The sequence below is a fragment of the Coregonus lavaretus genome (genome assembly GCF_964263955.1).
Source record: "Coregonus lavaretus genome assembly, chromosome: 2".
Taxonomy (NCBI): Eukaryota; Metazoa; Chordata; class Actinopteri; order Salmoniformes; family Salmonidae; genus Coregonus; species Coregonus lavaretus.
The window spans coordinates 39,349,693-39,375,366 of record NC_139989.1 but is presented as its reverse complement, the minus strand read 5'-3'; the positions used below and the strand labels follow the sequence as shown (position 1 = coordinate 39,375,366).

The 25,674-nt window shown below is 43.8% G+C and overlaps 1 protein-coding gene across 1 annotated transcript in view; it reads left to right on the top strand.

Moving 5' to 3' along the window:
- Positions 1 to 1,769: 1,769 nt before the first annotated feature.
- Positions 1,770 to 25,674, top strand: part of LOC311148219 (zinc finger protein 385D-like) — a gene marked incomplete at both ends in the record, with an annotated part of 152,517 nt that continues 128,612 nt past the window's right edge. Inside the window, one exon of the mRNA XM_084185106.1 lies at positions 1,770 to 1,818. Within this exon, the coding sequence (XP_084041232.1) occupies positions 1,770 to 1,818 (49 nt within the window). The remainder of the gene's footprint in view (positions 1,819 to 25,674) is intronic.

The following is a 25,674-nucleotide window of genomic DNA, read 5'->3' as shown; positions in this document are numbered from 1 at the left end:
ATATTCCATTAAAAATCTGCCATTTCCAGCTACAATAGCCATTTACAACATTAACAATGTCTACACTGTATTTCTGATCAATTTGATGTTATTTTAATGGACAAAAAATTTGCTTTTCTTTCGAAAACAAGGACATTTCTAAGTGACCCCAAACTTTTGAACGGTAGTGTATGTAGGCTGTTTTTATTATATAGGTGAAGGAAAAATTATAGAGTAAAACAAGCTACATTAATTTCAGCATATTATAATGACAGGTGATTTATTATAATCTATTAAACTATAATAAACTGTATAAACATAATTTAAAATACATGTACTAAAATACACTATATATACAAAAGAATGTGGACACCCCTTCAAATTAGTGGACTTGGCTATTTCAGCCAGACCCGTTGCTGACAGGGGTTAAAAATCGAGCACACAGCCATGCAATCTCCATAGACAAACATTGACAGTAGAATGGCCTTACTGAAGAACTCAGTGATTTTCAATGTGGCATCATCATAGGATGCCACCTTTCCAACAAGTCAGTTCGTCCAATTTCTGCCCTGCTTGAGCTGCCCTGCTCAACTGTAAGTGCTGTTATTGTGAAGTGGAAACGTCTAGGAGCAACAACGGCTCAGCCGTGAAGTGGTAGGCTACACAAGCTCACAGAACGGGACCACCATGTGCTGAAGCATGTAGCACGTAAAAATCATCTGTCTTCGGTTGCAACACTCACTACCGAGTTCCAAACTGCCTCTGGAAGCAAGGTCAGCACAATAGCTGTTCGTTGGGATCTTCATGAAATGGGTTTCCATGGCAGAGGAGCCGCACACAAGCCTAAGATCACAATGCGCAGTCCCAAGCGTCGGCTGGAGTGGTGTAAAGCTCGCCACCATTGGACTCTGGAGCAGTGGAAACGCATTCTCTGGAGTGATCATGCACGCTTCACCATCTGGCAGTCCGATGGACGAATCTGGGTTTGGCGAGATGCCAAGAGAACGCTACCTGCCCGAATGCATAGTGCCAACTGCAAAGTTTGGTGGAGGAGGAATAATTGTCTGGGGCTGTTATTCATGGTTCGTTCTAGGCCCCTTAGTTCCAGTTAAGGGAAGTCTTAACGCTACTGCATACAATTACATTCTAGATGATTCTGTCCTTCCAACTTTGGGGAAGGCCCTTTCCTGTTTCAGCATGAAAATGCCCCCGTGCACAAAACGAGGTCCATACAGAAATGGTTTGTCGAGATCAGTGTGGAAGAACTTGACTGGCCTGCACAGAGCCCTGACCTCAACTCCATCAAACATCATTCGGGATGAATTGGAACGCCGACTGCGAGCCAGGACTAATCGCCCAACATCAGTGCCCGACCTCACTAATGCTCTTGTGGCTGAATGGAAGCAAGTCCCTGCAGCAATGTTTCAACATCTAGTGGAAAGCCTTCCCAGAAGAGTGGAGGCTGTTATATCAGCAAAGGGGGGACCAACTCCATTTTAATGCCCATGATTTTTGAATGAGATGTTCGATGAGCAGGTGTCCACATACTTTTGGTCATGTAGTGTATATGAATAGAATTTCGACCTTCATGTCTTTCAAGATAATATATTCGATAACAAAGTGATAAATAACATAAATCAAATTGTATAGGCGCGTGCGTGATAGCGTTGAAGTCCCTTTGAATGCGCATTCGTGTGTAGAGTGGCTGCGCGCTCTGACACCAGTGACTCCAGCGCGCGAGCTGGGCTTTCGGCTTTGACAGTCAGTCTTGTCACACATCCTTTCGAAATATGTTGGGTACGGACGACCACAGGGACAATCTGAAACGGAACGGTACAGGTAGGCTGAAATACAACATATAGAGTGTAGCTTTTGTTTTTACATATTGACATGTGTGCTGTTTACTATTAAAAGTTTGTGGCCCCCATGTGACAGTTCATCACGCACAATTATCAGACTACCGGTAGCGCGTGTACAGTAGCCTATTTTCCATTCGAATGATTAGCTATACAGTTATTCTGAGAGTGCCAAATTATACATTTTAAACAAGGCAGATGCAAGTATATGCCTAGCTATTTCGTTTACAATGAATGGACGAAGAACGGTTGTTAGATTTTTTTAAATGTCTGACATGGCAATTTGTTGTCATGGGCAGCCTAGATTTTTCGATTAGACTGTTCATCAAAACACCTTTAGTAGTTTTATATGATTACAGCTTCGAGGTAATTTATTGTCTGTAACAAACAAAGCAAATGTTATAGTCCATTGATACACTGTTGCGCTTTGAGGCTAGGCTATTATTTGAGCGTTTGAATTGCCCAAATGGCGATCTGAATAGGCTTATTTGTTCATACTTCATCACTCACTGAATAAAATATGATATTGTTCGACCGTTCATCGTCTATCCCGTCTCGGAACTGGGCTGGGTGTATCCGAATGGAGTGAGCCGGTGCTTGTGGTCCTCAAACGCCAGATAGAAAACTGTAACCATGAAACTTATGCTCCGCCAGCATTTGTTGTAGGCTATTTAACTCTACCGAATTCCAAAGCTGTTTCTCATGTGTATGTGCTATACTTTACATTTCTATCAGTAGGCGGCTGTTTCAGTTTTAATGCCTCTCTCAGTTGACCGCTGTACTCTTATGACATTGGAATTGGACGCTTGCATTGTTTAGTCAGTCAAATGATAATAATAGTAACAATTTGTTGTCATGGGCAGCCTAGATTTTTCGATTAGACTGTTCATCAAAACACCTTTAGTAGTTTTATATGATTACAGCTTCGAGGTAATTTATTGTCTGTAACAAACAAAGCAAATGTTATAGTCCATTGATACACTGTTGCGCTTTGAGGCTAGGCTATTATTTGAGCGTTTGAATTGCCCAAATGGCGATCTGAATAGGCTTATTTGTTCATACTTCATCACTCACTGAATAAAATATGATATTGTTCGACCGTTCATCGTCTATCCCGTCTCGGAACTGGGCTGGGTGTATCCGAATGGAGTGAGCCGGTGCTTGTGGTCCTCAAACGCCAGATAGAAAACTGTAACCATGAAACTTATGCTCCGCCAGCATTTGTTGTAGGCTATTTAACTCTACCGAATTCCAAAGCTGTTTCTCATGTGTATGTGCTATACTTTACATTTCTATCAGTAGGCGGCTGTTTCAGTTTTAATGCCTCTCTCAGTTGACCGCTGTACTCTTATGACATTGGAATTGGACGCTTGCATTGTTTAGTCAGTCAAATGATAATAATAGTAACAATATATTTAATTTATATAGGGCTTTTCATTATAACGCTCACCCTAAAGACGCTAGAAAAAAGAGGGGAAAAAACTAGTTATTGGGCTGGACAATGGTCTTCAATAGAGGCTGGAGCATCCAGGTCACATGACGATGATAATAATGAAGATAATCAAAAAAAAAAAACTTTAATTTCAAACATTGATCTAGGCTATTATAACATAGTCCAAACAGCAGAAAAACATTAATGAGGGCCTGACTGACATGAGAAACAAGTGCAGTAGTCCCAGGAGGGCTTCTGAGAGAGCGTCGGTTGTTGGCTTGATGTAGTCTCTAATGTGTGTTTATTGTGCTGTGGGCACTGGCTGTAGTGAGCTGAGCTGAGGGGAACACAGATAAATCAAGGCAAATATCAACATGTTCAGTCAGGGAAGGTGAAATACGGCTGCCGCTGTTAGGAGAGCATTTATGGGCACCACCTTAAGGCCTGCTACTCCTGCTGAATGCCTATGGATGAATAATATAGAGGCCTGTGTTATTGTTGTTGTGACAGACTGCATACATACTCTGTCAGTGTCACTTGTGTTTTGTCGCAGTTGTTTCAAAGTTGTTTATTTTCGTTATAAAGGAGGAGTTGGCTTTTTCTGTCTTTGGTGAGAGCTGGTGAAGTTCTATGAAGTGTGTGTGTGTACCTGTGTGTGTACCTGTGTGTGTACCTGTGTGTACCTGGTTGTGTACCTGTGTGTGTACCTGTGTGTGTACCTGTGTGTACCTGGTTGTGTACCTGTGTGTGTACTTGTGTGTATGCACACGCTGTGGGGCCTGCTTTGTTTGTACTGTATGTTGACAGGGATCATTTAAGAAATGGTGTGCCAAGAGACATATGCCCATGTTGTTTGTGCTCAGAGATGACTCTGCCGTAAACTGTCACTTACGGGTCCAGAGTGTCTCTTTACTGCTATAGCAGGCAGAAGGTACAACACCACAGTCCCAGCTCCAGCCTGAATGGCCACGGTGGGGTTTAGCTCTCTGCTACACTGAAGTAAAGCAACCATTACTATTTTATTAGAGGACTATTTTGACAGAAAGCTCTCTCTCTCTCTCTCTCTCTCTCTCTCTCTCTCTCTCTCTCTCTCTCTCTCTCTCTCTCTCTCTCTCTCTCTCTCTCTCTCTCTCTCTCTCTCTCTCTCTCTCTCTCTCTCTCTCTCTCTCTCTCTCTCTCTCTCTCTCTCACACACACACACACTCTCACTCTCTAGGTCAAGTCCATTGTGGGGCCGTTGCGCTTCCTCACAATTTTTTTGGGAAAAGCTGTTTTTGAGACTGTTTACGCACTATTGCTCCTCAATATACAATCAACAAAAACTATTCACGTACTGAACAAAGACAAAGATGTACAGAACTTTCCAGGCCATGTGAGAAAAGTGTGGGGAATTTAAACATTTAAAGAGAAGGTAGAAGTATACCTGGTGGAAATGACAATGTATGGACAGAGAAAAAAAGGGAGAGGGAGAGCAAGAGCGAGGGAGAGAGGGAGAGCAAGAGAGAGAGAGAGAGTGAGGGCTGTATCTGCAGACAAAGAAAGAGTCCCCATACGCATCTTGATGGAGGTAAGACTCAATTGTTTGTGACACAGCGAGTGGTTTACAGTGCGGAACAGTGACACTCTCATTATGCCAATAAAGTGGATGTTACATTAGCAGGGGTCTGGTCTCTCTGCTGATGTCTCACTGTGTGTCACACCGCCCTGCTTCCTTCCCCTCCACTCCCAATGAGGGGATCATGTTGGGACTTAATCAACTGGGCTGGTAGCTGGGCTGGTAGCTGGTTGGTCCCACTGACAAGACCACTGTGCAGTATGTATGTATGTGGGTATTTATCTGTATGAATATGTATTTATATGTATGAATATGTATTTATATATATGGATATATATTTTTATGTATGAATATGTATTTTTATATATGAATATGTATGCATTTTTGGGGGATACTGTACCTTTTCTTTTTATATTCAGTTTACAGTTTTTAACTGTAAATAACAAGATTGACACACACACACACAATGAACTCCTGCTGTGTGGGAGGTACAGGTGTCTTGAAGTCAGGAGGTACTGTAGCTCTTTTCTGCAATGATTTTTTTATTTTTATAGTTGAGTGTTTTCTCTGTACTGCCTGGCTTTAGATGGGTTATTTTAGGGGTTTTAAAGTTCATAATGCTAAGGATGGCTTTTTGACAGAAGCCCTGAACCCTTCACAATTCTCACAAACCTCTTCTACTTACTTGTTGTTCTTTCTCTCTTTTTCAACAACGTTTGTATACATTTATATTGATTTTGTTGTTCTAGAAATAGTACTTTCCCATATTTACATTTAAGTATGAAATGTAGGGTGTACTCAATTATACGGTAATAAACATAACAGCTTGACCTACAGAATAGGCAACCCTTCTCCAGTCATGCTATGACACATCATCCATACTGTCTTTCATCAACGTAAACAGTGCTCTATCGCTGTCTCGCCATATCCCCTCTCTGCATCTTCCCTAGCATCTCTCCCTCCCATGGTGTTGTGCCACACCACTCTGAGATCTCTGTCTGACATTTTGAGGAGACCTCTTCTCCACACAGATGTCCTTCTCTTTTCCTCATTGTGCTGGGACCTCCTGTTGTGAATTCCTGTATGATGTTCTCCATGTCATCGCCTGCTGGCCCAAAGTGATGGGGGAGTGTGCACATTGGTCAACGCACACAGCGTGAGACCTCACACTAGCTTGCTTTTTTCTGTGTGTGCGTGTGTGTTTGTTTCAGAACGTCCTGTCAGTCTAATGTCCTTCATTTCAGCCTACGTTGGATCACAGCGACCTTCAGTGTGATTCTGTGAAAAGTTTTGTGCCATCCCCACTGGCTGCTTCTTCTGCTGCCAGCACAAATACACAGTTAAATCCCAATTAGCCAGGGGACGCTGGATAACAGAAGGAGGTCTGTCAGTGTCCTGTCTTTCTGTCTGTCTGTCCTGGCCTCAGTGACACCGCCATAGTATAATTTACCTGGTGATCAAACATAATCCAAATCAGATGCCTTGTTACACGAAGCAGGAGGCTCAAAGCAAAACAATAGCATTTAGAGGAGGGGGAATGTGAAACCCCTCATAATTCCTGAGCCATTGTTGCAGATGAGCAGAGCCAGTGGAGTGGAGTGGAGGCTTGAAGCTGAGCTGAGCCAGGCTGGATGACAGGTGAACTCAAAAGGGCAAATATCTATAAACAGGCGTGAACATCCCCCCTCCGGCCGCTCTCCACTCGCCTCACTCAGACAGATAGAGAGGTCACTCCAGCCCTCGCTGCCACCCTGATCGCACTGTACTGTACGACTAGTGGCAGAGGACGGGTGTGTGTGTAGGGGGGCTCCGGGGGGGGGGGGGGGGGGGGGGGGGGGTGTTCTGACAGCTGCATGAAGCCCGCCTCAAGGCAAGTAGGCTGCCCTTTCCTGGAGAAAAGCCACCCTCCGCCTGGCTGATTGGCATGCCCGGCCGGCAGTGCTCACGGCTGGGACCAACTCAGCAGAAGACTGCCTAGCTCTTCAGTGGGGTGCTGGAGGGTTTGCGCTGTCCACTATGCCCTCACTTGTATGTGCCCTCTGGGCAGAGGGTATAGAGTGTTACTGCTACTAACACATTAACCTCTCTGTCCCCAGTCACTCTCCCTACCCACTGTCCCCTCCTGATCCCTTCTGTACTTCCTCCTACCCACCAAGCTCTACCAGGAAGTGAACAGGCCAATCCTGCATTTTGTCTGATCCTGCATTTTGATCCTGGCCCAGGGGTTTTGATTCCTCATTACGGGATCATTATCCAATTAACACAGAGTGACAGACCCTTACCTCACTACCTCAGAGCCGTGATCCTCACACACGTACACACCTACCCTCTCACACCTCCATAATGACCCTCACACACACACACACACACACACACACACACACACACACACACACACACACACACACACACACACACACACACACACACACACACACACACACACACACACACACACACACACACACACACACACTGGGCCCAGTGTTAGACACGCGCGTACACACACCTGCCCGCGCAAACACACACACAGTGGCCTGTCTATGTTCCATGGCTGTTGGCGGGTCATGGTGCTCGTGAGCTGAACAGAGGGTCAGTGTGTGAGGCCAGGTAGGCAGACCCCCCTCCCCCTCCCAATAGGAGCACTAAATAGCCTGGTTGTTTTGAGGCCCCATCACTACTCAACAGGAAGGGTGGGGACCCTGTCTAAACTCATTCTATCACAGGTTCCATATAAAAGACTGCCTGCATGCATATTCATGTCTAGGTGTGTATGTAAGAACACGATTGTGTATTCAGACCAAAGATTAATGTCTGTGATTGGTTGATTACAGTCAAACTCAGAGAGTCCATTGGTCACTTCTTCTTCGGACTTGATCCATAGTGGTTGTGGGATTGTGAGGGGTTTGTGTTTTAAACTCACCACAAAGTGTTTGGTTGATAACATGGCTCTTAGAGAGACAGAGGATGAGGAGAACAGAGATGTATGTAGCCTCCTGTAGCTCAGTTGGTAGAGCATGGCGCTTGCAATGCTAGGGTTGTGGGTTAGATTCCCACGGGGGGCCAGTATGAAAAAAGTATGTAAAATGTATGCACTCACTAACTGTAAGTTGCTCTGGATAAGAGCGTCTGCTAAATGACTAAAATGTAAATGTATATAAAGGCTATAATTATGTTTTATGCATTTTTCAACTACAGTGAATCATTCAGAGCCCTTTTCAGCGAGACTTTTATCTAAACCTGAGAGTGGTTTACCTCAGTCAGTGTATGGAGCGCATGTCCTATTGTACTGTGATCTCCACAGACAGCACACTCTTTCTCTGTGCTCTTCAGCCTTTGTAGATGGCCGTGGCAGCACTTTTCATGAAGGTGTGTAAAGTGGCAAGTTTGTCATCTTGCGGAGTTATGACTTTGGACGATAATAATACGGCTATAAATATGCCTTTCTCAAACCCAAGGACATTTTCTCAAACCCAAGTCACATGATAAAATTCGGAATAAAACACAGCAAATGAAGTGAATATCCTAGAGAGAAAGGTGCAGAATAAATATGAAGAGCGTGAAAAGCATTATACTGCAGCATTCAGAGAGAAACAAATGTCATCAATGTTAGAAAATAGAGGCAGGGATAGAGGAGATGAAAATGTAAGATACCAGAACTTATTCATTTGATGAAAACAGCCTAGAGCGATTCCTAACAAATATACACACAGCTGGTCTTATGGCAAGATTCAAATGCACACACACACACACACACACACACACACACACACACACACACACACACACACACACACACACACACACACACACACACACACACACACACACACATACACACACAGACACAGACAGACACAGACACAGACACAGACACACACACACACACACACACACACACACACACACACACACACATACACACACAGACCCAAACATTTTTTGGGAGAGAATGAGATGAGATGAAATGCATTTCTGAAAGCATGACCTTGCACTAGAATACAATTTGACCATATGTGCATTAGATGTGAACCCAGCTTGTCCATGTGCTGGACAAAGTCTATGACCATGCCTGTGAATCTTTCCATAAGAGCAGCTGCTGTGTGTGTGTGTGTGTGTGTTTATTTGTGTGTATATTTGGGAAACACTCTAGGGTAAAAAGCAGAGTTACGTTGGGGTGAGAGTGTGTGAGGAAGTTTCTTTAAAATGCTGGCGAGGATCCTTCTGGCCCTTCACAACTCCAAGGGAGCAGTCCATCTGCATCCCCGTATGGTTTCCAAGGGTCCATTAATGCAAAAATGGGCGTTTTTGACGTTGACAAAAAAGATAAAATGCGTAAGAAATATATATGCTGCGTTTTGTAAACACAGATCTAAAACGCTTCGGCATCAGACTAATTTTATGCTTCAGTTGCACTTCTCCACTCTGATGAAAATTCTCTCACGAACAGGCATTCTATCAGCAGACAGCTCTCTGACTGATGTGTAGCTACTTTTCTCTGGTACTTTTCTTTGTGTAGCCTATTTTTCTCTGGTAAAATGCAAGATTAACTTCAAGCAAAACATTAGGAAATGTAGCTTGCTGCATTCTTTCTATGATAAACATTAGATATATGATGGCCATGCATCTTTCTTGCCAAAAATACCTTGCTTTTTCATTGTAAGCTCATTTACTTGTGTGGCTGCTAGCCAAATAGCGTTGCACTTCTGTTGTCATCTGATGAAAATGAAGCTATTTTCTGCCGAATGTGTTGCACTAATATATTTTCTGTGAAGGAAAACTATAGTCGCACGCCCCTGATCAGTGTATTGAAGCAAAAAAACACTGTTGACTTTCAATATAAAACGCAGGTGAAATGGTTTAAAGTGCAGATTTATCGATGGTCTGCGTAATGAAAATACAGATTTCTGAACTCTAACGCGACCCCTGGTTCCTCACCCCTCTCCCCCTTTACACAACCCCTCATCCCAGCACCTCACCCCTCACCTCCACACAAACACACACCACTCCCCTCAGACTTGGAGCGTTTGGAAAATGAACAAGCGTAAGAATTTAGGAAGTATGGATGTGAAGAACTCTTACAACAGGAACATTCATATCATCCTTAATATCTGTTTTGTGTTCATGATATGGATTTTGGTGTACAAACTGTACATTGTACAGCCCCCACACCCACTCATCCTGTGTGTTCAGTAGTACTGTACTGTTTCTGAGACTTGTTGTGTTGTACATGTACACCTAAATTCACCTTTTCAACAAGTGTTGGTTTGAGTCTTTATTCCCTAAAAGCTCAAGCACTTCCTCAATGTTATTTCTATCCATATATTATCTAGGAAGAAGAAGAAGAAGAAGAAGGGCAATTACTATGAAGCAAATAAGCCACTCTTAGATCTTTGTGACCCAAAGAGCGGATTAATAAAATAATAGTCAGTCTGCTTTTAAATACCACTTCCTCCTTTGAGCAGAGTCTGTCTGAAAAGATATCTGTCTCTAAGAGCCACCTTTGGACAGCGTGACGTCTGTCTGCTGCATTGGCTGAGCTACAGAATGGCTGTTGGTTCGTGACGATGTGGGCGTCTTTTTAACCTGAGGCAGAATCTCTCGGTTTCACAGAGAAACAGCCTTAATTTCATCTTTAAAGGTGATATACACTGCACAGTACACACACACACATTCATTCTGATACACACAAACACACCCTGATACACACACACACGCTACAAGCCCCAGTCCAATGACTCATACCTGTGAAGAATGACCTAATGATGCGGCAGGCGTTGGTCAGACGGCGTGTCGTGCACTAATCCATACCTGTGTGTGTCCGTGTGTCCTCTGGGATGCAGGCTGTGTTTTCTCTGCTGCTAATAACGCAGTAATCACAGCCATTCCACCTCTCAGTAGTGGGCCCCAGAACACACACACACGTCCCCCATCTTGTATCGATCAGCCTGAGTACACAGTTTATAAAAACTCATATAATCCAGTGTAATCCCAGAACCTCCATGGTTAGAGGAGCCTCATCAGGAACAGTAGCTCTGTCACACTGACATCGTATTAAAGTATCCATCTCTGGCATCGACGAAGATGGCGGCCTTGCGACTTGCTCTTAGGAAACTTTGCGGTATTTAGTTTTTTTATGTATAATTTTTTTACATTATTAGCTCAGAAAGTGTTTTGTATCATTACATAGAGACGGGAAAAACTATTGGATATCAGAGCGGCGGTAACTCACCAGCATTACAACCAAGAATACGACTTTCCCGAAGCAGATCCTTTGTTTGCTCTCCCCAGGGCAATTGAACTGATTCCAGCGGCTGACCCAAAACATCGCCGGCAGTGGAGAGGCACTCGGAGCGGCCTGCTGGTTCGACTTAGGAGGAGCGCACACCACCCACCGCTTCCAAGTATATTACTCGCTAATGTTCAGTCTTTGGATAACAAAGTCGACGAGCTCAGGGAAAGGATTTCTTTCCAGAGAGACATCAGGGCCTGTAACATACTTTGTTTCACAGAAACATGGCTCTCTAGGGATATTCTGTCGAATTCAGTCCAGCCAGATGGGTTCTCAGTTCAGCGCACAGACAGAAATAAATATCTCTCCAGGAAGCAGAAGGGTGGAGGTGTGTGTTTCATGATTAACGAACTCAAGTCATTTTGTTCACCCGACCTAGAATACCTCACAATCAAATGCAATATAAAATGCAAATGTCTAAAGACACCTGGGAGCCAGAAATCTTTCTGATTGAGAGGGGGTCAAATACTTATTTCCATCATTAAAATGCAAATCAATTTATAACATTTTTGACATGCGTTTTTCTGGATTTTTTTGTTGTTATTCTGTCTCTCACTGTTCAAATAAACCTACCATTAAAATGATAGACTGATCATTTCTTTGTCAGTGGGCAAACGTACAAAATCAGCAGGGGCTCAAATACTTTTTTCCCTCACTGTATGTAAGAATGCTGTTCATTGACTAAAGCTCAGCATTCAACACCATAGTACCCTCCAAGCTCATCATTAAGCTCGAGGCCCTGGGTCTGAACCCCGCCCTGTGCAACTGGGTCCTGGACTTCCTGATGGGCCGCCCACAGGTGGTGAAGGTTGGAAACAACATCTCCACTTCGCTGATCCTCAACACTGGGGCCCCACAAGGATGCATGCTCAGCCCCCTCCTATACTCCCTGTTCACCCATGACTGCGTGGCCAAGCACGCCTCCAACTCAATCATCAAGTTTTCAGAAGACACACCAGTAGTAGGCTTGATTACCAACAATGACGAGGCAGCCTACAGGGAATAGGTGAGGGCTCTGGGAGTGTGGTGCCAGGCAAATAACCTCTCACTCAACGTCAACAAAACAAAGGAGATTATCGTGGACTTCAGGAAACAGCAGAGGGTGCACCCCCCCTATCCACATTGATGGGACCGCAGTGGAGAAGGTGGAAAGCTTCAAGTTCCTTGGCGTACACATCACTGACAAACTGAAATGGTCCACCCACTCAGATAGTGTGGTGAAGAAGGTGCAACAGAGCCTCTACAACCTCAGGAGGCTGAAGAAATTCAGCTTGGCACCTAAAACCCTCACAAACTTTTACAGATGCACAATTGAGAGCATCCTGTCGGGCTGTATCACCGCCTGGTACGGCAACTGCACCGCCCGCAACCGCAGGGCTCTCCAGAGGGTGGTGTGGTCTGCCGAACGCATTACCGGGGGCAAACTACCCGCCCTCCAGGACACCTACAGCACCCGATGTCACAGGAAGGCCAAAAAGTTCATCAAGGACATCAACCACCCGAGCCACTGCCTGTTCACCCCGCTATCATCCAGAAGGCGAGGTCAGTACAGGTGCATCAAAGCTGGGACCGAGAGAATGAAAAACAGCTTCTATCTCAAGGCCATCAGACTGTTAAATAGCCATCACCAGCACATTAGAGGCTGCTGCTGCCTATTGAAATCACTGGCCACTTTAAGAAATGGAACACTAGTCACTTTAATAATGTTTACATATCTTGCATTACTCATCTGATATGTATATACTGTACTCTATAATATTCTACTGTATCTTAGTCCATGCCGCTCTGTCATTGCTCGTCCATATATGTATATATTCTTAATTCCATTCCTATTGGGTATATGTTGTGAAATTGTTAGATATTACTTGTTAGATATTACTGCACTGTCGGCGCTAGAAGCACAAGCATTTCGTTACACCCGCAATAACATCTGCTAAACATGTGTAGTTGACATATAACATTTGATTTGATTTGACGTGTGGTGACTACAACAGGATGTTTTAGATGCCCTATGTTTGGTTCACCATTGGTTGGTGCAGTTACTGATGCTATGGGGTTGTCATAGACAGAATGTTGTTGATTTGTCTTACTGAGATGTTGAGGTGTGGCAACAGCAAGAGAGCTGTTGCTGGGATTTTCTACGGCTTTTGTTTGGTTACCTTGGTTCGCCTCGTGCTGCTGCAGGTGCTGATGCTGTGGGGTTATCATAGACGTTGGTTTGGACTGGTCTGGAATGGAATGGCTCTCTGAAGGGCTGTGTAGTATTTGTTCATCTGTCCTGGCCCTGTCTCCTTAGCTCCCCTATCACAAACTGCCTGGCCTTTGATTATAGGCCCTTCTCGCACATGCAGATTAATCCTACTGCTACAGTATGTGCGTGTTCTGTCTGTGCTGTGTTTTACATTGTTGTGTTCGTAGACTGGGTATGCATTTTCATCTTTCCAACTGTTTTGACTCTGTATTTGTGTTTGTGTTTCTCATTTATTTAAGTTTTGTTGTTGTTGTTGTTGATGTTGTTGTGAGTGTGTGTGGGTGGTTGTAAATTCCCTCTCTGTTTGGGGCCTCATGTCTGTCTGTCTGTCTGTCTGGAGGGCTGAGAATACATGAGAAGACCAAAGCCAGCTCTCTGCTATCCAGACTCTCCATCCACTATACCTCTCTCCACTGGCTGGCTGGTTGAATCAATTTGTCCTGCAGCGACTCACAGATAGATCTCTCCTTCCAGTCTGTCTGTACACACTCATCACGACCTAGTGGAGAATGACTCACTGAATCACTTCTGTTAGGTAACAGGTTTGACTCTCTCTCAGGTCCCTGGTTGACTCTTGCTTGATAATAATGATATACACTACCGGTCAAAAGTTTTAGATCACCTACTCATTCATTTCATTTTCTTATTTTTTTTTTTACTGTTTTCTACATTGTAGAATAATAGTGAAGACATCAAAACTATGAAATAACACATGGAATCATGTAGTAACCGAAGAAGTGTTAAACAAATCAAAAAATATTTTATATTTCAGATTCTTCAAATAGCCACCCTTTGCCTTGATGACAGCTTTGCACACTCTTGGCATTCTCTCAACCAGCTTCACCTGGAATGCTTTTCCAACAGTCTTGAAGGAGTTCTCACATATGCTGAGCACTTCTTGGCTGCTTTTCCTTCACTCTGCCGTCCGACTCATCCCAAACCATCTCAATTGGGTTGAGGTCAGGTGATTGTGGAGGCCAGGTCATCTGATGCAGCACTCCATCACTCTCTTTCTTGGTAAAATAGCCCTTACACAGCCTGGAGGTGTGTTGGGTCATTGTCCTGTTGAAAAACAAATGATAGTCCCACTAAGCCCAAACCAGATGGGATGGCGGTGTCAGAGGAAGGCCCTAAAAATTGTCAAAGACTCCAGCCACCCTAGTCATACACTGTTCTCACTGCTACCGCACGGCAAGCGGTACCGGAGCGCCAAGTCTATGTCCAAGAGGCTTCTAAACATAAAAGCCATAAGACTCCTGAACATCTAATCAAATGGCTACTCAGACTATTTGCATTGCCCCCCCCCCCCCCCCCCCCTTCACACTGCTGCTACTCTCTGTTTATTATCAATGCATAGTCTTTAATTATTTGTAACTTATTTTTTTTGTTTATTTTTGGGGGTATTCTTTCTTAAAACTGCATTGTTGGTTAAGGGCTTATAAGTATTTCACTGTAAGGTCTAAACCTGTTCTTTCGGCGCATGTGACAAATAAACATTTGATTTGATTTGATTTCATGGCGTATCGCTGCAGAATGCTGTGGTAGCCATGCTGGTTAAGTGTGCCTGAATTCTAAATAAATCACAGATAGTGTCACCAGCAAAGCACCCCCACACCATAACACCTCCTCCTCCATGCTTTACGGTGGGAACTACACATGCGGAGATCATCTGTTCACCCACACCGTGTCTCACAAAGACACGCCGGTTGGAACCAACAATCCAATTTGGACAGTCTAATGTCCATTGCTCATGTTTCTTGGCCCAAGCAAGTCTCTTCTTATTATTGGTGTCCTTTAGTAGTGGTTTCTTTGCAGCAATTCGACCATGAAGGCCTGATTCACACAGTCTCCTCTGAACAGTTGATGTTGAGATGGGTCTGTTACTTGTGAAGCATTTATTTGGGCCGCAATTTCTGAGGCTAGTAACTCAAATGAATTTATCCTCTGCAGCAGAGGTAACTGGGTCTTCCATTCCTGTGGCGGTCCTCATGAGAGCCAGTTTCATCATAGCGCTTGATGGTTTTTGTGACTGCACTTGAAGAAACTTTAAAAATTCTTGAAATGTTCCGTATTGACTGACCTTCATGTCTTAAAGTAATGATGGACTGTCGTTTGTCTTTGCTTATTTGAACTGTTCTTGCCATAATATGGACTTGGTCTTTTACCAGATAGGGCTATCTTCTGTATACCCCCCCTACCTTGTCACAACACAACTGATTGGCTCAAACGCATTAAGGAAAGAAATTCTACAAATTAACTTTTAAGAAGGAACTTCTGTTAATTGAAATGCATTCCAGGTGACTACCTCATGAAGCTGGTTGAGAAGAATGCCAAGAGTGTGCAAAGCCGTCATCAAGGCAAATGGTGGCTATTTGAAGAATCTCAAATAAAAATATATTTGATTTGTTTAATGTTTTTTTGGTTACTACATGATTCCAAATGTGTTATTTCATAGTTTTGATGTCTTCACTATTATTCTACAATGTAGAAAATAGTAAAAATAAAGAAAAACCCTTGAATGAGAAGTTGTTCTAAAACTTTTGACCGGTAGTGTATTTATATAGTGTTTTTAAATTAATCTCAAAGTGTTTCACAGTGGATCAGAATCACTGTCATTCCGCTTCATACCTGTTGGTTTGAAGCGGAATGGTGTGGATGAGACAGTGCCAGTTGAATCACTGAATCTCTGCACTTTACACCACGTATTAGTTGGAGGATTGAGTTCTTTCTCTCTCTCGTTCTCTCTTTTTTTTTATCTCTCTCTCTTGTTCTCTCTCTCTCTCTCTCTCTCTCTCTCTCTCTCTCTCTCTCTCTCTCTCTCTCTCTCTCTCCTCTCGTTCTCTCTCTCTCTCTCTCTCTCTCTCTCTCTCTCTCTCTCTCTCTCTCTCTCTCTCTCTCTCTCTCTCTCTCTCTCTCTCTCTCTCTCTCTCTCTCTCTCTCTCTCTCTCTCTCTCTCTCTCTCTCTCTCTCTCTCTCTCTCTCTCTCTCTCTCTCTCTCTCTCTCTCTCTCTCTCTCTCTCCAGCATCAAGCTCAACTCGACTCAGTCCATCACAAGCTCATACAGGGCTGACAGACACTATAATTGAACTATATATTTTCTCTCTCTTCGCTGTAAGGAAAGGAGAGCATAAAGCCTTTCTCTACCGTGAGTGATACATGTTCTACTGGGGAGTGTTATGCTGACAAAACAAGGGTGGTGAGTTTGGCTAACGATCGTAATGTCCCCCACTGTCAGAGAAGAGGAGACAGGAGAAAGAGAAGGAATGGATGTACCTGGAGTCTCCACCAGCCACAACCTGTTATGATAAAGCAGAGTGCTGAATGTGTGTGTGTGTGTGTGTGTGTGTGTGTGTGTGTGTGTGTGTGTGTGTGTGTGTGCCGGCGCCGGCGAGTGCCTGTGTCCATGTGCATGCGTGTTAAAAGTTCCTCTAATATGAGGCTGTATTAGAAAATGCTTTTAGTTCTGCTGCTGTTTAATACCAATCAGTGTGTGAATAGGTGACCTGCTGCTGCTACGGTGATGGTGAACATGGCTCTCTATGAAACCATTCAGCTTTGCTGATGAACAACAGCTTCCCTCATAATGTACACTATTTAGAGATCTGAATAGGCTGCGGTTTTTAAAGCAATATGTCCTCCCCTCCCCTCGACACCTGTGTCGGTTTTTCAGTGCCTTGGTGGAGGAATGGAGGAGGAATGGCAACGTTCAATGATGTGCTTATGCATTTGACATCATGAAAATGCCTTTTTGATTAGTGCAGTCTTATTGGCCATGAGTCATGATCAATGTGTTGACCAATGATTTTCAGACAGGCCTCTATGTGCAATTTTAAAGTATAATACATGTACAGTAGGCAATATAGATAGAATGATGAAATATTTATTTAAGACATATCAGCACCAGCTCTCAAGATAGTTGAGCTAAACGTTTGGGCCTGTTTGTGTCTGTGTGGCCTCTGTGTGTTCTGGATGTGGTGTTGAATCACTGGCTCTGTAAAGCCTCAGTAAACATCTCCTAAAGAAGGAGAGGGATGAAGACAACTTCTAGGAGGTTGACTCACATACTATTGCTTTGCTTGGCTGGGATCAATAAATATTTGTATTGAGCAAAACAAACTAGTAACAGGACATTTAGGCTGTTTTCTGATGGTAGAAAGAACAGTGGAACAAAGACCCTGGGGTGATAGTGACCACCTACACATCACATATACACACATACACTGACCTACACATCACATTTACACACATACACTGACCTACACATCACATATACACACATACACTGACCTACACATCACATATACACACGTACACTGACCTACACATCACATATACACACGTACACTGACCTACACATCACATATACACACATACACTGACCTACACATCACATATACACACGTACACTGACCTACACATCACATATACACACATACACTGACCTACACATCACATATACACACGTACACTGACCTACACATCACATATACACACATACACTGACCTACACATCACATATACACACGTACACTGACCTACACATCACATATACACACATACACTGACCTACACATCACATATACACACGTACACTGACCTACACATCACATATACACACGTACACTGACCTACACATCACATATACACACATACACTGACCTACACATCACATATACACACGTACACTGACCTACACATCACATATACACACGTACACTGACCTACACATCACATATACACACATACACTGACCTACACATCACATATACACACATACACTGACCTACACATCACATATACACACGTACACTGACCTACACATCACATATACACACATACACTGACCTACACATCACATATACACACATACACTGACCTACACATCACATATACACACATACACTGACCTACACATCACATATACACACGTACACTGACCTACACATCACATATACACACACGTACACTGACCTACACATCACATATACACACGTACACTGACCTACACATCACATATACACACATACACTGACCTACACATCACATATACACACACGTACACTGACCTACACATCACATATACACACATACACTGACCTACACATCACATATACACACATACACTGACCTACACATCACATATACACACATACACTGACCTACACATCACATATACACACACGTACACTGACCTACACATCACATATACACACATACACTGACCTACACATCACATATACACCCATACACTGACCTACACATCACATATACACACATACACTGACCTACACATCACATATACACACATACACTGACCTACACATCACATATACACACATACACTGACCTACACATCACATATACACACATACACTGTCCTACACATCACATATAAACATATACACACATACACTGACCTACACATCACATACTGTATATGGGTCTTTCTATAAATAATGGGGCCAGTGTGTGACATTGGGATCAACATTTCAATATGTCTTGAAACTAAAATAGAAATGATTTTCATGCAGTTCCACATATGCAAATTGGCCCATAACTCCACCTATAGAACAACATAGGCCTAGAACTATACATCCTTTAAGCAGGGTTCATACAGACTTTGCAAGTCATATTCAAGGACTTTCATGGACTTTTTCAAACACTTCATTGTCATTTTCTAGGACCTAAATGTTGTACAATTGTATCATTTATATCATTGTACTTATAGGGTCTAATATAGAACCACACACTCCCCAAAAACATGCAAAAAGTGTCCAAAAAGTAGGACATTTCCACTTTAAGAATAAACAAAAAAAGAGGCCTTGCCAATGCATTGATATTCAAATTATTATTACATTCTAAAATATGTGAGAATAATGTGGACATTGCCTGGCTAAATAGATTGGATGCATGCATGGCGATTTTTCTGTACCTATGTGGCCGACGCAGGGTAGCAGTAATCTCACCATTTTAATCTCACCATCGCTGTTTTTATAATGAGAAAGTGACCAAAAACCAGGTTCCTTTTTTAATTGAAGGAGTTGTATGGAAAGTCAAGTTGAAGCCAACAAATGTTGTCATCCTCATAATAACCACACATGGTTTTACCGCAACAGAGTAGCGCAAGACCCTTTAATTGAAGCGGTGGGAAACAAATGAAAGTGGCCACATCTCTCACAAAAACTTGTAAAAAATGAAATCACAGATAATTATAAGGGAGCAGGAGATCTTATAAATTGGCTACAGTAATTACAAGGACTTTTCAAGCACCAAATTGAGGAAATGTCTGATTTTCAAGGTAGGCCTATTTCAGTAATTGAATTACTGAGCTCCAAATTCAAGTTCAAGTAGGCTAATTCAAGCCCCTTGTATTGTTTAAAATTGCAGGTGTAACATGGACAACTAAATGTATTTGTCATGTTATTTCATTACCAGATCATATTGTGAATAAGCCCACTAGGATATGTCATTTGTTGTCATTGTATCCAGAATAATTAATAGGAATAGCATTGGATGTTACACAATAGTCTATCCTACACAATTGTGCACAGTAGACTCAGAGTCCAATCCGAGGCACAAAAAAACATATGAAAACATGAACTCATTACCTTAATGTTTTCTCTGTTAAATCTAACGAGACCCTGCTGTAAATCAAGCAGACAACAACAGATGATCAACATCAATTCTCTAGGGATATTATACTGACCAAAAATATAAATGCAACATGTAAAGTGTTGGTCCCATGTTTCATGAGCTGAAATAAAAGATCCCAGAAATGTTCCATACTCACAAAAAGCTTATTTATCTCCAATTTTGTGTACACATTTGTTTACATCCCTGTTAGTGAGCATTTCTCCTTTGCCAAGATAATCCATCCACTTGTCAGGTGTGGCATATCAAGAAGCTGATTAAACAGCATGATCATTCCACAGGTGCACCTTGTGCCGGGGACAAAAGGCCACTCTAAAATGTGCAGTTTTGTCACACAACACAATGCCACAGATGTCTCAAGTTTTGAGGGAGTGTGCAATTTAATTATCTTGTGAATTTGATTGAATATAGCTATGATCCCCCCCTTATATCTTAATGTAATGACATTAAAGAAATTGCCAGATTATTATCAATGACTTATCAACAGCTGTAACAAGTTGTCCAGCGTAGGAAATCCTCATTGGTACCCTAGTTTATAGAAAGACCCACATACACAATTACGTACATTCACAGAGGTGGAAACCCTCTCTCAAACTGGAGAGATTCTGTACACACTCTCCAAATGTTAAGTAGTGCAATGTCTGTTGGAAAAAGCTTGCTGAAGGTCAATGATATTTTCATATCTTAATAGGGGTTTGTTGAACAAGTCCCCCTCTCCCTCTCTCTCCCACTGGTATAGTCTACTGTAGTCCAATAGGTCAGGCTTTTTCACATGGATTTTGAAACTGGAAAATGCTTATGAAATAGAGTTATTGAGCTCCTGTGTCTGTAACTGTGTTGGTGAGTGTGTAAGGGATTTCTTGTAATTGATGCTACTGGCAGGTCCCCCAGCCCAGCCCAGATCTTTCCAGCCCAGTCCTGCCGACTTCACAGCCTCTCTGTGGGGAAAGACTCCTCCCTGATGGTAAACATGAGTGTGGCACATGAACACACAACCCCCAGGCAGCCAGCCAGGCACGGGCCCACTGTAAAACCCTAAAACACACACCCAGCTGGGGGCAGGAGGCTGGGAGTCTGGCCCCCTCACAAGGCACAGAGAGTGCCCCTGTTCCCCTTCTGGCCTGGCCCAGGACACAGGGGCAAACTGGAGCCTTTGGAGGGGCTCTGGGAGAGGGACCAGGGAGAGGGGCACACATAGAGCACGCTCTGTGCTCTGCTTCCTCCTCTGGGCTCCCAAAGAGACAGCTCCCTCCCTGCCCATCCTGCCTCCCCCTATCCCCCTTATCCCCCACTACCTTCAACTGTTTCTGTTCCAGGCCTTAGCTGCCTGCGCACCAGCCCCAATGCAGCGTATGTATTTGGCCAGCGATGTCCCTCCTGCACCTACTCTCTCTCTGTGTTTTCCTAGACTGGTTCTGACTGTTGAGTGTTCTCCAGATCCCTCTGCAGCTTTCTCTAGCTGTGGATCTGAGGCTGGGCTGAGGCTGTACTGAATCAATGTGCAGGACCCTGAACAGAGCAGATGGATGTGGAGCAGGGAAGATAAGGCTGGCCTTGAAAGAGGAGTAATGTCTGTCTGTCTCTGTAGGCCTTACCTGTTGAACCCAAGAGGCTACTATGTCTGTCTGTCTGTCTGTCTGTCTGTCTGTCTGTCTGTCTGTCTGTCTGTCTGTCTGTCTGTCTGTCTGTCTGTCTGTCTGTGTCTCTCTGTCTGTCTGTCTGTAGGCCTAGGCTACTTATCCGTCTAGCCCTTACCTCTCCTAGTCTCATCATACCTGGATAGCATTTAAAAAACAACACTATACTTCCTGGATCTACACTTTTCATACATGAAACCCCCTTTTCCCATGTTTGGGTTAAACTGGCTTTTGTCAGGTGTTTGAAGTGTCTCTGTGGTGTACTGAGTTCCTAACCCAGATAGTAGGCCTACCATCCTCCCAGCTAGTGTTGACCTTGGCCTACTTCAGGTGAACACTGCTCTGATTTCTCCCTAATAGACTATGCCCAATTCTTTTTCCCACAACATGCTCTCAAAATAGCATTAGCATGCCCCATTAAGCACCTTTTAATTGTTAACACGCCACACTTCTGTCCTTGGCACAAATTAAGTACTTCATGTAAATGTCACCCGCATTTAAAGAAGCAGTGGCGAGGCAAGCGTTTAGCAGCTAGACGTAGCCTAGTGTGTGGCGCTGCAACCAGCATGACCATTAACATGCTTTTAGTGTGGCAGAGTGCTACTTGACATACTGTATTTCATATAAGGCTAGTCTTTTAGCACATGCATAACAACAAGGATATCATGTTAGTCAATAATGATATTACATAGCATGGCCTCATTACATAGTATAGATGCTTTTTAATGGTCTCCAATTGTACATTGTTTATTTCCAGTCAGTGGCCTTCTAAACAATGGTTGGACTGGCTACTCGTTGGAGGGATGGCTGAGGGAAGCTGGTGCCTTAAAGAGGTGTTTGGTCCAGTAGCCTACCTTCCTTCCCTCACCCTCCACCCCTCGTCCTGAGATATCCACCCTCACCGACCTCCCATTGTGTCCCCTAAGGGACAATAGCAGCACTTCTCCCCCATCCCTCCCATCCCTGGCCTTAGCTAGCCCCTCCATTGTCCTGCCTCTAGCCTGTTCAGCTGTGCTGTCCTGTGTTCTGGGCTGTGTGTGGCCCCCCTGTCGTGTCCCCTGGAGGCCCTTAATGCTAGGGCTGGCTGGCGTGCTACAGTCAGCTGCTGCACACACACACACACACACACACACACACACACACACATGCAGAGCTGTCTGGACCAAGGCCCGGTCCCACGGTAACAGATGGATGGCATGGAGGGGCGCTCCCGGGTCCAAATCACTTTCCTGCAGCTGGGTGATAGAGCACCATGAGAGAGATGGGCAGGAACGGGGACCCAGCTTTGTTTGTGTGTGTGTGTGTTTGTGTGCCTCTGTAGCTGTATTCTTAGTAGCTACAGCTAGTGGATGCAACCCGTATTTTGGTTTGTTGTATGTTCATAATATTTATTAATGTGCTTATACTTTCTATCTCTCTGAAACCTGATAATGGATGTAGTGGCTTGCTGCCTAATGAATTACATGGAGTTCAGGTTAGAGACGAAACTGGTTGTTGTCATAGAAACAATGATGTCCCTGTCTATCTGCTATGTTCCAAATGAACAGGCCACTCTGGAGACCAGGTGAAGTATGCTCTGTTCGTATGACTGACTGCCCACAATAAGACACCCGCATCTGGGTGAATCAGAACACCTTAACCCCACTCCGAGGGCCTTATCAGTCCGAACACAGCCTATGAATCATAATCTGTCTCCTCAGTCTTAATCATTATTTCTTTAGAGTCAGACATGACTCACTCATGGAACGTTTGGGTTTTAATATCTGAGGTATTTGTGATGTTATCTATGATGTTATTGAGCTTTCAAAAGGACTGGCTGCTTCAAAACATGGTGCATTTTAGCATCCTCTTTAGTGACCTCATTTTTGTTTTGAGGAAAAACAATGTCAAATTTTTATCTGTCTCCATTACTCTCTCCCTCTATGCATCGCTCTTTCATTCTCTCTCTGTCTCTCTCTGTCTCTCTATCTCTCTCTCTCTCTCTCTCTCTCTCTCTCTCTCTCTCTCTCTCTCTCTTGGTTTCTCTCTCTCTCTTGGTTTCTCTCTCTCTCTGCCTCTCTCCCCCTCTCACCATGCCTCCATGTCTCCATGTCTCCATTAGTTGAGGAAATGAGGCGAGGCGCAGGCTCACATATCTAGACCCCTCGCTGCTCTATGAGCCATCACCCAGAGAGGAGAGAGCAAGAGACAGAGAGGGAAGAGAGATAGGGAGATGGTGAATGAGACAGAAGAGAGGGGGAGACGAATGGAAAGAGGAAGAGAGCAATAGTCGGGGGATAGGGGGAAGACATAGAGGGGAGAGATGGAGGAAAGAGGAAGATGGGGAGATGGGGAATGAAACAGAGGACAATATGTAGGTATGTAGACGGAGTGCAAAATGAAAGAGGTAAATTGAGTGTGGGTCTGTGAAACGCCGGCCCTATGTATTATAGTGCAGGAGGCTGGTCTGGTAGAGAACACCATAAGGAACATAAACTACTGCACCATCAACATTATTCCTCTCTTTCACTCTCTCCATCTCTCTTCCTTTCTTTTAGGGGAGAATTTACATACATATGTATTGTGGGCTATTGGATTGCTTGTTCGCACATGCCTGGATTGGCTATTTCAGATGACTGAAGGAAGTGCACAGAAATGATAGGCTCGTTCCGGCTGGGTGGGCGGACGGTGAAACTAACACAGATGGATGTGCCTGTCTGTGCATGAATGTGAGCCAGTGTAAGCGAAAAAGGCAAAGGCTTGAATATAGACAGATAGTGTAGTGTAGTGTGTGCATGTGCTTGTGATTGTGTGTGTGTCTGAGTTAGGCAGAAAAGGTTTAATAACATGAATATGCATTGATGATAGAGGGACTAGGGCAGACAGACAGAGCGAGAGAGCGAGAGAGAGAGAGAGAGAGAGAGAGAGAGAGAGAGAGAGAGAGAGAGAGAGAGAGAGAGAGAGAGAGAGAGAGAGAGAGAGAGAGAGAGAGAGAGAGAGAGAGAGAGAGAGAGAGAGAGAGAGAGAGAGAGAGAGAGAGAGAGAGAGAGAGAGAGAGAGAGAAATGTTTACTGTTAATATTTATTGTTTATTTCTACTTCACTTGCTTTGGCAATGTTAACATACGTTTCCCATGCCAATAAAGCCCTTAAATTGAAATTGAGAGAGAGAGAGAGGGGGGGGGGTATGAAGCTTGCAGCCCTGTGCATACTCAACACACCACTGTCAGCATCACCTCCTAGCAGCCATCTTATTGTGGAACACCATTCAGCACATTTCACTATCCTCTTTCTCTGCTAATCTGTCATTTTAGATGAGTCCATGCAGTGTTATCATTTGTCTCCTTCCCTGATAAGGACTAAAGGAGTATACAGTAGGAGAGTTTCTATCTGCTTTGTCTGATGAAGGTGAGGCTGGGAGTGGAGCTGACTACATTTAGTGTACTGCTGTTACATTGGCCGGAGCGTCCGTTTGACTGTGACATTGCTCTCATGGCAAAATCTATTGCTTTTAGAATGCCAATTCTTTGAAATGGGTGCCGCTTTTGCTGTATTGTATCAGGGTGTATTGAAGCCTGAGGTGGCATGTTCAAAACCCACACCGTTTCAGGAGCAGGATGTTCAGAAGCAGCAAGACTTTCTCCATCCAAACAATCTTCCCCACTCAGAAAGAGGCCAAAGCTGTTTGGTGCTCCCAGCCTTCACACTCGTAGCCAGGCTATACTGTAGATTGTGTGGTGGACGGCGGGTGGCGGTCCTTCCAGAGTCCCTGCCTGGCTGTGCAGGCCATAATCATCTCTTATCACTCAATGATTGTCTGACACGCTGAGCAGAGGGCTTGATGGGACGGTAATGACATCAGCCCTGTGTCTCTGTCGCCATGGTGCCACGCTTTCACTGTCACACATTCTCTCTCACACACAGCCACAAGAGGACTAGCTGAGGGGACAAACACTCCTGAATAAAAGACAGGTTAGAAGAAGTGCCTAATGCACTGTAACATGGTGTTACCTTTTCTTTACTTGAGTCGTTTCAGAGACCA